This window comes from Rattus rattus, chromosome 15 (genome assembly GCF_011064425.1).
Source record: "Rattus rattus isolate New Zealand chromosome 15, Rrattus_CSIRO_v1, whole genome shotgun sequence".
Lineage (NCBI taxonomy): Eukaryota > Metazoa > Chordata > Mammalia > Rodentia > Muridae > Rattus > Rattus rattus.
Window position 1 is genome coordinate 19,201,041 of NC_046168.1, and position 13,315 is coordinate 19,214,355.

A 13,315-nucleotide genomic window follows, 5' to 3' on the forward strand; every position below is an offset into this window, starting at 1 on the left:
CTTTAGGTTCACATAGGATTATGGTTCACGTGCTTGAACATAATCCAGCTGTTGGTGCTGTTCTGGGAAATCGTGGGACCCTTGGTAGCTGGGGCCTCACTGGAGGAAGTGGGCCACTAGCATGTGAGCCTTTGACATTATAACCCAGCCCTTCTTCCCTCCTCTGATGGTGCAGGCATGAGGTGCCCCATTACAAACCCCAGCCACCGTGGATCTGTCAGCCACCATCCCTCACCCCATATCCCTTAACCTGTGAGAACCTCTATCCCTAAAATGGCTTTAGGCAGGTATCTTATCGCCATGACAAGGAACTGAGATAAGGATCTACAGTTTATTCAACATTTTTAGAGCGTTCTAGAAACCAGACTCTATCCAGCTGAATTACAGAAGCACACTTGAGAACATATCAAATTCAGACCGATGTCTGAACTAAGAGCCCGTGTGTTTCCGGTGAGCCCCAGAAGAAAAGTGAGCAGGGCTGGGGTCATCGTCAACTCCTTCACATTGGCCACCACAGGCTGTGACCACACAGCAGACCCCAGTGAGGGCAGCGCCAGCTTGGCTCCCAGCCTGTGTCTCAAGCATCCTATGGGTGTTATGCGGTGTCTGTGTCTGTTTTCAAATTTCTCCAATTTGAGGTTCAATTAGGATTGCTGCTCTCTGCTGCCCCCCTAGAGGCTCTGGAATGTGCCCTGACTGGTCCAAAACTCCTGGGCTCAATCAGCCTCCAGAGTAGCACCATGCTACTACATGCTAGTACATAGCTACCTCACGGAATGAGCTACCACCCCCTCTTCTGGTGTGCCTGAAGACAGCGACAGTATATTCGTATACATTAAATAAATAAATCTTTTTTTTTAAAAAAGAAAAGGAAATCTCAAGAGTCAGAAAGACTTCCAAGTCTAGACAAGAACATCGCTGGTATAAAAGGGGCGGTACGAAAAAAATAGGAGAAGCTGGACCTCGTGACTTGAGCCAGGTATAGTGGCTAACACCTGTAATTGCAACACTGGGGAGGTAGAGACAGGAGGATTGCTATGGGCTACAGTGAGGCGCGCGCGCTCTCTCTCTCTCAAAAAAAAAAAAAAAGAAAGAAAGAAAGAAAGAAAGAAAGAACGGACGAGAGAGAGAGAGAGAGAGAGAAAGAAAGAAAGAAAGAAAGAAAGAAAGAAAGAAAGAAAGAATCAAATCCCACCTGGGAGTAGCCGATGATCTTCCCAGCATCATCCAGTACATTAAAATTGATGATTGGACCCTGGACTTCAGGGCTGCTGAACCCAGAGTCACCGTAAATGCGCACCACTGGGGCCCCGTTGGGGTAGTGGAGGGAGGACAGGGCAGAGTGGGTAAAGTGCACCAGAGCAAAGGTGTGCTGTTGTATGTTCACCATGCCACCTGGGGACAAGAGCACAGGAGACACGCACGCCTTAGACACAGACTTCACGTACACGCCACTAACACGTGTCTAATGCGCGCCCATTACACAGGGTCAACCCAGACCTCCCACTCGTGACTCGTGATACAGCTTTCCTTATGACGAAGTGGATGTACTCTTCATCGTTTATTTTACGTTTTGCCTGTGAACCATGGGGGTAATGTCTGCAGAGGCCTGACAGGAAGTCTGACTCCCTGGGACCAGAGTTATAAACCGTTGTGAACTGCCTGGTGGGTGCTTGGTATTGAACCTAGGTCCTCTGGAAGAGCAGCCAATGCTCTTAACCCCTGAGACGGCCCTTCAGCCCCAAAGTCGGCACTGAATAAGTTTGTCTTTGGTTTTTCTGTGAAATATTCCCAAAGGAATCCTTGTTATATTCTTTTAAATATATCATCGTATGCATTTTAAATTTGTACATAGATATATTCATATACATGTGTATTTGTAGCTATATACATAAACTCACTCAAACATTCAGCTATTTAAAGTCTTTGTTAGCCCATAGGGGAAAAAATATAATATTTTAATCAATTTTTGCCCTTAATGATTAATTTTTCATTGTCAATGGTTACATTGTTTTAACATAATGCATAGCAACTAAGTAGAACTACTGTCAGATGAATAAAAGCATGCTAAGCTAAGCGAATGAAATTATTGTGTTATCACGTCTCTTAGATCTTAAACAAGTGCTTGGAAAAGGCAAATTCATATAGACAAAAAGTAGATCCCAAGTCACTCAGGAGTAGGGGAGAAGGGAATAAGCAGATGCTGTTTAATGAATAGAGCTTCAGTTTGAGATGATCAAAACTGTTCTGGCTATGGACAGTGGTGATCACTGTACAATGACCAATGGTGATCACTGTATGGATGACCAGTGGTGAGCACTGTACGTGACCAGTGGTGAGCACTGTGCATGACCAGTGGTGATCACTGTACAGATGACCAGTGGTGATCACTGTACAGATGACCAGTGGTGAGCACTGTACAGATGACCAGTGATGAGCACTGTACATGACCAGTGGTGAGCACTGTACAGATGACCAGTGGTGAGCACTGTGCATGACCAGTGGTGATCACTGTACAGATGACCAGTGTAGAGCACTGTGCAGATGACCAGTGATGAGCACTGTACATGACCAGTGGTGATCACTGTACAGATGACCAGTGGTGAGCACTGTACAATGACCAGTGGTGAGCACTGTACAGATGGGATAAGGACATCAGGATGGCCAAACGAGCAGAAGCACTTGCTGAGCAGACACAAACTCACTGATCTGGAGTTGATGCCTGGAACCCATGTAAAAGCCAAATGCAGTGGCAGGAATCTGTAATCCCAGCTCTGTACAGTGTGACGGGCAGTGGTGGCTGAGAATCTGCAGAAGGTGGCAGGAGAGCTGCCCGGAGTACACAGCACAACAACAGAAAGAGCACAACAGACCTGCCTCAGACCAGGGAGAAAGAACATAAATCTTGCCCTTACACACACACACACACACACACACACACACACACACACACACACACACAGAGAGAGAGAGAGAGAGAGATGAGATGCATGCACATGCACACACACACACACAGATGCATGCACATGTACATGTGCACATGCACACACATGGGCACACACACAAAATGAATGGTAACTGACACACCACATAGTGTTAGAAGCTCTGGAAAGAATTTCCAAGAGCATAGCACCCCAAGTGATGCCTGGCTCACCAGACACCTGATCTGGTCAGAGGTTTCATGTCTATTCCCATAGGAAAAGGTGGCTTCTGTCTGTGTCTCCACAACCAGAGCTCAAAGAAAAGGTGCTGGAAGACAGAGTGACTGGGACCCTGAGGTCAGGTATTAATAAGACCCGGATTTACGTTCTGACCCTCACGGGTACCAGCTTGGCAGACTGAGAGGCAGTCAGTCTTCCTGAGCTTCCACTCCACTGTGGGGTAATATGGCTGCTAGCAGCTCCTTATGAGGCTGTAGAGAGAGTCCGAGCAGGCGAGATCTGGTAAGACCTCAGGGTTGGTAACGCACCCCACCCAGGTCACAGGACTGTGCCTCCACCACACAGTTATTAATCTTTGTCTCTTGAGCGTTCCCTGTTAAGATGTGGTTGTGCCTGGAAAGGCAAAACTCAACCCTCCCTAGCCCTCCTGAGTACACTCAGAGCAGTTTTGAAGACATGTAGAGTCAGACTTCCGTGCGTGCAGACTCCAGCCACTTAGCACGTGCCACAAATTTCCCCAGACTTCATCACCTTCACCTTCAGCAGCCCAAGCCTATACCCGGGACCTTGAAAGGACACAGGCAACAAAGCCTTAGTCCACCCGGGGAAATATGTCTACTGACTGACCTGTGAGGCGCTCCAGCACATCAAATCCATGCTTCAACGCTATTACATCAAGGAATGAGATGGTGCCGTCTTCGAACCTGTAAAGAACAAGTTATCAACCCTTGGCCAACACACTCATGTGCGTCCTATGCTAGATGAGGACAGCTGGACATAGCCTGAAGTTAAGAGCTTCCTCCTAGGACCCTGCAATACTGGCTCTCCCCACCACGGGAGGAGTTTTGCACGCCAAGACCCACCTGGCTGCCTCTGGCCCTGACCAACTCTGAAGCCTTCCAAACTACCTCAGACTTCCTAGGGTGGGCTGCAGCAGTGACAGAGGGCACTAAAAGACACGAATGAGACTTGAAACATAAATGAGATAAACTTTGCCAATCTCAAGAAATTGGACAAAACTGGCCACGAACCCCTGAAATACCGAGCTCTGACCACAAGAGGGCACCACTGACAAATCATCGCTTTCGAGGATTCCACAAAGGCCCTAGAGCCTCTTGTGCAAAGGAGTCTGTAGTTCCAAAACGTACGGAAGCACGGGTTTGTGTTAAATATGAAGATCTCATTAATATCAAAGACATGAGCCTTCCTTATTGTCAAAATGTTTTCTGTGTTTACATTTCATCAGCATTTTCTTTCTCATGGGATGGGTCACTGTGCCTCGGGCACCGTTCCAGGTGCTTGGCGCACAGCGGTAACCTGATAGGCAGGCTCCTTTCCCACAGCATCACCTTCTATAAAACAGGGAACAAGGCCCAGCAAGCGCAGGCAGAGAAAATAAGCAGTCTTCACGCCAAGGCAGGACAGTACAAACGCAGGGAAGGCGGGACCAGGCTGAGCCCTGTCTAATGAAGGTTTGAACGGAGGCTAAGTCAGAGGAGAGAGAGGACTTCCAAGGGATACAGAATTTGACAAAGGGAATCCTTCACAGAAACCCAACACACTACCCGGAGTGGCAGGATAGTCGGACGTGGCAGGAGTTTGTCAGAGAAGCAGATGTGACCTGAGGCAGAAATGGTGGATGGCTCTAACATGACTCCAGCAGAACCCGCATAACCGGGGTTGGATGGGAGGACCAAAAGTTTACGGTCGCCCTCAGCTGCAGAGCAGTGTCGAGGCTAATCTGGGTTTTGTGATCCAGTCTCAAAAAAAAAAAAAAAAGTGTGACCCCTGGGGAAGGACAACCCCCAAGGGTGACATGGGGACTTTCACAAACGTTCAGATGAAGGGAGGCAGGCAACAGCAGTAGCTGGGTCCTGACTGTAAGGCTGAAGACACGGTTCATTCACCCTTTATGCATTGACGTTTAGTCCTTTGGTATCTATTGTAATGTGTGGGCCCCCAAGGCCTGGTTGTCCCAGAGATGAGAAAGTCTTCAGATTGCCTTGGCGCCAAGTTATTTCTGATTGGTAAACAAAGATGCCAACAGCCAATAGCTGGGAAAATGAGACATAGGTGGGGTTGAGGTTTCCTGGGCTTGGGGATCAGAGAGGGACCACAGGAAGAGGAAATGCAGGAGGAAGAAGAAGCCACCCTGAGTTAGGAGTCAAAAGAGTATGGCCCTGGGGTTGGGGATTTAGCTCAGTGGTAGAGCGCTTGCCTAGCAAGCGCAAGGCCCTGGGTTCGGTCCCCAGCTCTGAAAAAAAGAAAAGAAAAAAAAAAAAGAGAGAGAGTATGGCTCTGAGGGCTGGCCAACTGGAGTTCAGAGCAGCTCAGATTAAGTAGTAAATGATAATTTGGAGTTCTCGATAGGAAAGTGGACTCTAATAGCACGGAGGGAAGATCTCTGCCCAGCTCTTGTGCTGTTTAAAGCTGATTGTAAATACAAAGGCTGTGTGTGTGTGTGTGTGTGTGTGTGTGTGTGTGTGTGTGTGTGTTATCTGGGAATGATCTAAGGTGGGATAAATAATTTCTACAACTTTTGTGCCTGTGTGTTGAGCTTTTCATTCCCAGTTCTAGCCTAGGGTTTGTGGAGAAGACAGGCTTTAAAAGGCAAGTAATACACTCTTCTCTCTGGGCATCTAGTACACTCTAGCCCAAAAGATTCCATCCGAACCAAAGGGATATGGTCTGATCCAGCCGGGCCCCAGGATCCAGCCCCCTAGCGCTGTGCCATTTCTCCAAGCCTTCAGGTTCCCCAGTTAGCCAGATTTAATCATGCTGGGTCTTTGTCCTGTTTTTTTATTTATATTGTGTGGTGCTTCGATGAGAATGGCCTCCCACAGTTACATGTTTGAATGCTTGGTTCCCAAGTGGGAGAACTTTTTAGAAAGGATTAGGAGGTGTGGCCTCATTGGAGAGGGTGTGTCACTGGGGGGTGGGCTCTGAGGTTTTAAAAGTCAGGCCCAGTCCCATTTCCTTTCTGCCGGGTGTTTGTGGCTAAGACGTAAGGCCTCAGCTACTGCTCCTGTGCCATGCCTGCTTGCCGGCTGCCGTGCTTCCTGCCATGATGATCATGAACTAACCCTCTGAGACTGTAAGCAAGACCGGAGCTAAATGCTTTCTTCTATAAACCACCTAGGTAATGGCATCCTTCATAACAATAGAAGAGTAACTAAGACACATTATATCACAAACGCTATTTTTTCCTCACTTAATGATTCTAAATAATGAACTACTACACTTGGGTTTGAAAGATTTTACATTAGCATTCCTAGTTTAGGGGTAGGGGGTGTTTACTAGCCTGCTCTCTTGTTTTTGGAGGGTGGTTTTATTTGGGTTTTGTTCTTTTGAGACAGGGTCTCCTGTAACCCCAGCTGGCCTCAATTTCTTATGTAGCTAAAGATGACCTTGAACTGAAATCCCCCTGCTTCCACCTCCCAAGGGCTAGGACGGGAAGAGTGTGATACCACACAGCCTCACAACCCTACGTTAGAACATTCATCTGGAGAAGTCCTAAATGGAAGATTCTTCCGACAGCCTCCTAACATGCTCTGATGTGCACTGTTTATATAAAAGAGCATGAAGTTCAGAGGTCAGCTGCTGCGTGGGGAACCACTCCATATTCCTGTGGCCTAGTGACAAGCTGTGTAACTAACACCGACTCTACCACGAGAGTGGGAGACCCTGAATCTGCACCTGGATGCTGTGTGTGGAGCGTGAATTTGAGCCAACTTCTCCTCAGGCCTTCTCACGTACCAAGTAGGTAACTAGTTCCTTAGTCAGTGGCCATTTTAACCTGCCGCACACTCAACATTCTGGGTCCAACCTTCCCCCATCAGGAAGGCCCAGAGCAAGAGCCACACAGCCCACCATGCAGCCTGAGGAAAATGCCCCAGATCCTTAAGGCAAGTGGCAGCCTGCCTACGTTTTTGGTAACCACGCTCAGCCTGACTCCCAGAGGTTGTCACCAACGCTGCTCCTCAGGTTTCGGCTTTGGGTTTGCTGAGGAGCTAAGCAGAGTGCACTCTGGGTACTGGGAAATCGAGTTTGCTGAGAACTGTGTGCTCGTGTGTTCACAGTAGCATCTTTAGGATTACTACTGATCACTGTCACTTCTCGCCAGTGCTGAGGCCAAAGCCTGGTCCTCTGTCTTTCCCAAGGGCTCCTCCCTGTGAAGAAACTACATACCAGCTACACACAGGGCAGAGAGTTCAGAGTCACCCATGGCCCACTCTTACTGATCTTTTCCTCCTAGATCTGAGCCCACCCCAGACTGTCCTACCGATGACATCAAACTCCCTTAACCTGGGTTCCAGCCCTGGGTTTCCTTTGTACAATCTTATAGGTCATACATGCCAGCCTGCCTCAAGGAAGGACACAGGACACCGGCAAGGTTACCTTTCTGCCACCGATGACCTTGGGATGTAAAAGTCTTCTCCGGCAAGGTAGACGGCTGCAGTCCCTCCTCCGAAGTAGCCTTTCCTCAGCAGAGGAGCCACGCGCTTATTGACTAGCAGAGCACCCAGGCCTGTGGGAAGCCCAAAGATCTTATAGAAGGAGATGGGGATGAAGTCAGCCTGGTGAGCTGACAGATCCAAGGGGGAAGTGCTGACATAGGAGGCCGCATCAAGCAGCACAAACCACTTCCCAGGCGCTCTCACGGGACTCCTCCGCCCAGACTTGACCTCATCTATCCATGACAGTGGGTATCTGGTGCCTGAAAAGTTACTCTGAGCTGGGTAACAGAAGAGGTGTGGAAGCTGACAGTCGGGGTCACAGGCTCCAGCACCGTTCCCCTCGGCCGACCACATGTCCTCGGGCTTGACTGGGGTAGATGTGACGTTCATGGCGGCAGCCACCGTCCTCATTCCCACCACAGAGGTGTGGTTGTCAGTGAGGTAACAGAAGTGACTCCCACTGTTTTCTGGGGACCGGGACACCCACGGAAAGGTCTCTGCCACCAGCCTGAGAGCAGCCGTGCTCCCGGCTGTGAAGATCACGCTGTAGTCCTCTGGGGTGGTGTGAAAGTGAGTCAGGACCCTGGAAAGAAGCGCAGTGTCACCGAGGGCTCTCTGTTTCAGAGCATAAGGTTCCCGAGATGTTTCAGGTCTACTCAGTAGGGCCGCTGTACCTTCCAGGGCCACTCGGCCACTGTTGTGTAAAGGGCAGGGCAGAGCAAGTCATGTATGCAGACTGGCCTCGAACATTCCATTTGGCTAAGGATAACATGAATTCTTGAAAAGATCAAATTTAAACCTCTTGCCTCTGGAGTCCCATCTCTGCTTGGACACAGCAGAAATCTACGACACAGGACCGAGGCCGAAGTGTGTCTAGAACACAAGAGCCCTAGATTCGGTCCCCAGTCTTACACAATGGTACCCAGAATTCAGTACCCAGAAGGCAGGAAGGCGATGATAAATTCAAGAATATCCTCAGCGGTCTAGTGACATCAGAGCCAGTCCAGGACACAAGAGACCTTGCTCCAAAAAAGAGAAAAAGAAAAAGAAAAAATTCCAGTCTACATAGTAAGTTCCAGGGTGGCCTCAGGTACAGGATCAAAGCTTCTTAATAAATAAATTCTAATTAAAGTCATCTATAAGGGAGCTGTGAAGATGACTCAGCAGTTTAAAGCATCTCTTGCTTCTGCAGAGGACCTGAGTTCAAATCCCAGCACCGACCTGGTAGCTCGCAACCGTCTGTAACTCCAGTTCCAAAGGTGCTGACGCCCTCTTCTGACCCCTGTGTATGTGAGTCATGAACGTGAAGCACATCTACACATGTGGGCAAAGCACTCGTACACACCAAATAAAATAAGTCAGCCTAAAAAATGTTTTAAGCCTATAACAACCTGATTATTATTTGAAAATGCATCCACCTTTTTACCTCCCCTACTCTATTGCAATTTTTAATAAATTAATTTTTAAAAGATATTTATTCACTTGTTTATTGTTTTCTTAGGTGTATGCCTGGATGTATATATGTGCACCGTGTGTGTGGGTGCCCATGGAAAACAGAAGAAGACATCGGACTCCCCGGAACTCATTATAGGCAGTTGTGAGCCACCTTGTGGGTGCTTGGAACCAAACCTCAGTCCTCTGCGAGAGTAGTTAGATCTCTTAACCTCTGAGCCAACGTTGCTTTTACTACTGATACTGATAGCACTTTCAAATTTGAAATCATTTGAATTTTGTTGATCTAAGTAACCTACACAATATGAAGTTTATTTATTATAAACCAGTGATAACACACAGAGAACCATTAAAGAGCTCTCCACCATGCAAGAACTCGTTAAAACAACGTAGCACTGCAATCTCAGCGCTTGGAAGGTGGAAGCAGGGGGATCCGGAGTCCATGGCCAGCCTTGCTACAGAGAGAGTTAGAGGCAAGCTATGGGACGTCCTGTCTCAAAGCAATAAGTGAATACACAAAGAGGCCTAATAAAACAATCTACCAATAGGAAAACCAGAACACGTGCTTCTTTCTGAAGACATAATGGGGAGCATGGGGCACTCCTGCCACCCCAGCACCCACCCAGAGCCACCATTTACCATGTTTACCAACACATATTGTACTTACCCTTGTCCTCTGTCTTCTGACCTGAGGTCATTTTTATACATGGGTTGCTTCTTGGCTGAATTCTTTCTAAGACCATCTCAGAAGCTCTGAGTGATATAAATCTCTACTAGAACGTCTGCTCACCTAGGCAGCCAGCTTAGGCAGGCATCCCCATGGCTCACCTGTATCGGACCTGCTCCACGGTGTCATGGGTGAGTTTGCTGGTGATGTTCTGGCTGTGAGGATTACCTGTCAGGTGGCAAATACAAGGCCTTAGAGTCAGACTGTGGTCTCTCCCTGTGTCCCTTCAAAGCCTTCTCCCTGCATTTCTCAAGAACTTAAAACAATACACTCCCATATGGTCCAGCAATTCCATTCCTGGTACCTACTCAAAAGGAATAAATGTTTATCTTCACACAGATTGTGCAAATGTTCATACCAGCTCTAATCATAAAGCCAATTTCTGGAAACACCAGAAATGGCCAGCTACTCTGAACAGACAGGCAAAATACAGCAGTCCCCATACGGTGAGCAATAAAAAAGAAGAAACTATTGGCTATGATATGAATAAACATCAAAAATACGCTAAGCTTTTTACAGCGCAGAAGGTACAATGCAGGGTGCTGGGAGGACATTTTTGCCCACCACTGCAATAAAGGCATGACTACTCTGTAGACAGCCAACTGCTTTCTGACTGAGGCCACGGGAGGGACTGCAAACCTGGGCAAAAGCCTGTAGCTAGCAATGTTAATAGAGCCTAGTTTTTTAAAAAAGCTGCTATCGTTATTCTGATAAATAGACACACACTGTCTCGGTCAAACTGCTTTCTAAATATTGATATCCATGCCCACAGATTAGCGACACTCTTGGCTTTGGTCAGAAAGGTTTCTTTTGCAGTGGGGAGCAATTGCTGCAGAGAAAGTGACTTAGCCACAGATGGGTCATTAATATCACCCTTCTGGGGCTCAGGAACCATCATGGAAATGAGACCAGAAGGAATGTAAGACCAGAAGAAGAGTATCGCAGGATCCTATCTTCCAGGCCTGGTGTGGCCGCTGCTTTCCGCATAGCACATGTGATTACCAGAGTAAGACCTGAAGGAGATTGGGTCTATGGCCATTCCATCATAGTGTACAATGGGGGCCCATAAGGACCTGGCCATCCCTGAAGACCTATTACTGTTGATGGTTGATGGGGGAAGGAGAGGCCTTTTTGTCAGTGAAGTAGCTACCAGTAAGTTGCCCGTGATCTCACAAATAAACCCTCAAACCTAGTTAAACTCCTTGGCTCGCACCCCAGCTCCAAAGACATGAAAGTTGAGGAGAACTAGTTGAGAAGAAGGAGGTAATCCGGAGAAATGGGATGGGGACAGGAGAAGATCATGAAAGTATGATCAGGATACAGTATATATATGAAAATGACATAATAAAACCTATTATTATGTATAATTAATATATACTAATAAAAACTTTTTAAAAACACACACTAAGCAAAAAGCTCCAGTCACCAGAGGCTGCAGGCCATATGATTGCATTTATATGAAGTGCAGTTTCATATAATAAAATTCATATTTCACTGAGCCCGTTCGAGAGAGGGCAAGTGTTAAGTTAGTGGGCTTTAACTGTGAATGGTTGGGGAATCTCAAGGAGAAAGAAGAATGTCTAACTGACTTACAGTGATGGTTGACCTGACATGCAAACAAAACACCCATGCACTTAAAATAATAAAACCATTAAAGTCGTTTTTAAATGGCTGAATTGCACAAATAAAGTAGGTAAATGCTATAATGAGTCAATTGTAACTCAATAAAACTGTTAAATAAGAAAACCACAGGGGTTGGGGATTTAGCTCAGTGGTAGAGCGCTTGCCTAGCAAGCGCAAGGCCATGGGTTGGGTCCCCAGCTCCGGAAAAAAAAAAAAAAAAAAAGGAAGGAAGGAAGGAAGGAAGGAAAGAAGGAAAGAGGAAGAAAGAAAGAAAGAAAGAAAGAAAGAAAGAAAGAAAGAAGAAAGAAAGAAAGAAAGAAAGAGAGAAAGAAAGAGAGAAAGAAAGAAAACCACTCTTCTTATTTATGAAACAACATGGGACCTAGGAAGAGGATTGGGAAGAGGATGGCCCCAGCACTTTCCCTGCAAACTCCCCGTGGGTGGCCAGGAGCTCTGACCATTAACTCCTCCAGCCACCAGACAGAGCCACACCCCCACTGCACTAGTCCTCCGTTGGCTGGCCTTGTCATTCCCACCACCTCTGCTGCCTCTGGCTCTGCAGGAACACACTGCCATCCCCCTGCAAGCATGGAAAGGGGACAGTGTGAAAAGTCCCCGCCACCGGCTTGCCACACCGAAGGCTCACCCTGTCTCACCTCCTTTCATTGACTTTGAGAAAACTTTGCTCTTCTCTGTACTCCCTGTGTCATGATCGCCCTCAAAACTGTTGGGACCCCTGTGCTGATCTGACTATTAAGTGTCTTTTGTAGCCTCACGTGTTTAAAACTTGGTTCCTACGCTGGTGGTAATGTTTGGGAGAGTTGTGGAACCATTAGGAGGTAGACTGTTGCTGGAGGAAGTGAGTCCATGGGGCCTTGAGGTCTCACAGCCCCATCCCTTCATGTTCTCCTCACTGCCTGGGATGTGAGCTGACGTCTTCTGCTCCTGCTACCAAAGTCCTCCCTTCCATGATAAATGATAACCCTTTGAGCTGTCAGCAAAAATGACCCTTTGCTCTTTTAAGTTGCTTAAGTAACGTTGATATCTGGAAAGGCCTAGACTTCTGGGCCAGGCCCCCTCATTCCCAGAGGACAAGTCATGCTCACTGAGGCAGGTTTGCCCCGTGTGCTTCATATTCTCCTTCCCTAACATCAAAGGGTCACACCGGATGCTTGGCCACTGCAGCCACCACATCACCTTTCACATCAGCTGCCACCTGTGGGACTTGGCACACACACTCAATGCCTTTGCTTGGATTGATGATGGATTGACTGATTGATTGTTTTAGTCTGTGTCTTTAGAAGCATCTAGAACTTAAAGCAGCCAGTCATCTTTCAGGATAACTACTTTCCCACAGTTATGGCTTTTGCCAAGGTTGCAGAAGGAGAATTTCAGGTCTCTTTGCAAATTATAGGTGAAAAATCAAGATAGAGTCCTTCACTGGCACCGTCTCTGAGAACTTCCTCAGAGTTAAAGATCTCCTGACTGCCCAGAGTGCAGACTTAAACCGCTGTGCATATCTGTAGCATAGCAGGATGGTCAGGAACAGGAGCTTCTTGGGGTGTGAAGACTTGGCCTTAGGCCCTATTCCCCTAGATCTAGAACTTTCTAAGCGTGTAGCATTAAGTTAGTTGCTTGCCCTTCCTGGACCTCCATTGGCTCGCCTGTAAATCAAGATGCTGTGAGACTTTTCCTGGGAAGACACAGAAACACTGAAGATGGCATCAAGGCCAAAGAAAAGACTCCATCCAAGGCCAGCTTGGTGACTAGAGAATGTCTTTAGGTGACACATGAGTGTGGACCACTCAAAGGTAGCGACACCATAAGAAGTCCCCAGGCAAGCTACAGGGAGCTTTACCAACTACAGAATAGCCCCAAACCAGTCAGTTGCTTTT

The 13,315-nt window shown here is 47.4% G+C and overlaps 1 protein-coding gene across 1 annotated transcript in view; it reads right to left on the reverse strand.

The window, feature by feature from the left end:
* The window catches only part of Mocos (molybdenum cofactor sulfurase), a 44,947-nt gene that overhangs the window by 24,488 nt on the left and 7,144 nt on the right, over positions 1 to 13,315 (reverse strand). Inside the window, exons 3-6 of the mRNA XM_032886031.1 lie at positions 9,899 to 9,965; positions 7,560 to 8,201; positions 3,789 to 3,865; positions 1,196 to 1,395 (exon numbers count right to left, since the gene is read on the reverse strand). Of these exons, the coding sequence (XP_032741922.1) occupies positions 1,196 to 1,395; positions 3,789 to 3,865; positions 7,560 to 8,201; positions 9,899 to 9,965 (986 nt within the window). The remainder of the gene's footprint in view (positions 1 to 1,195; positions 1,396 to 3,788; positions 3,866 to 7,559; positions 8,202 to 9,898; positions 9,966 to 13,315) is intronic.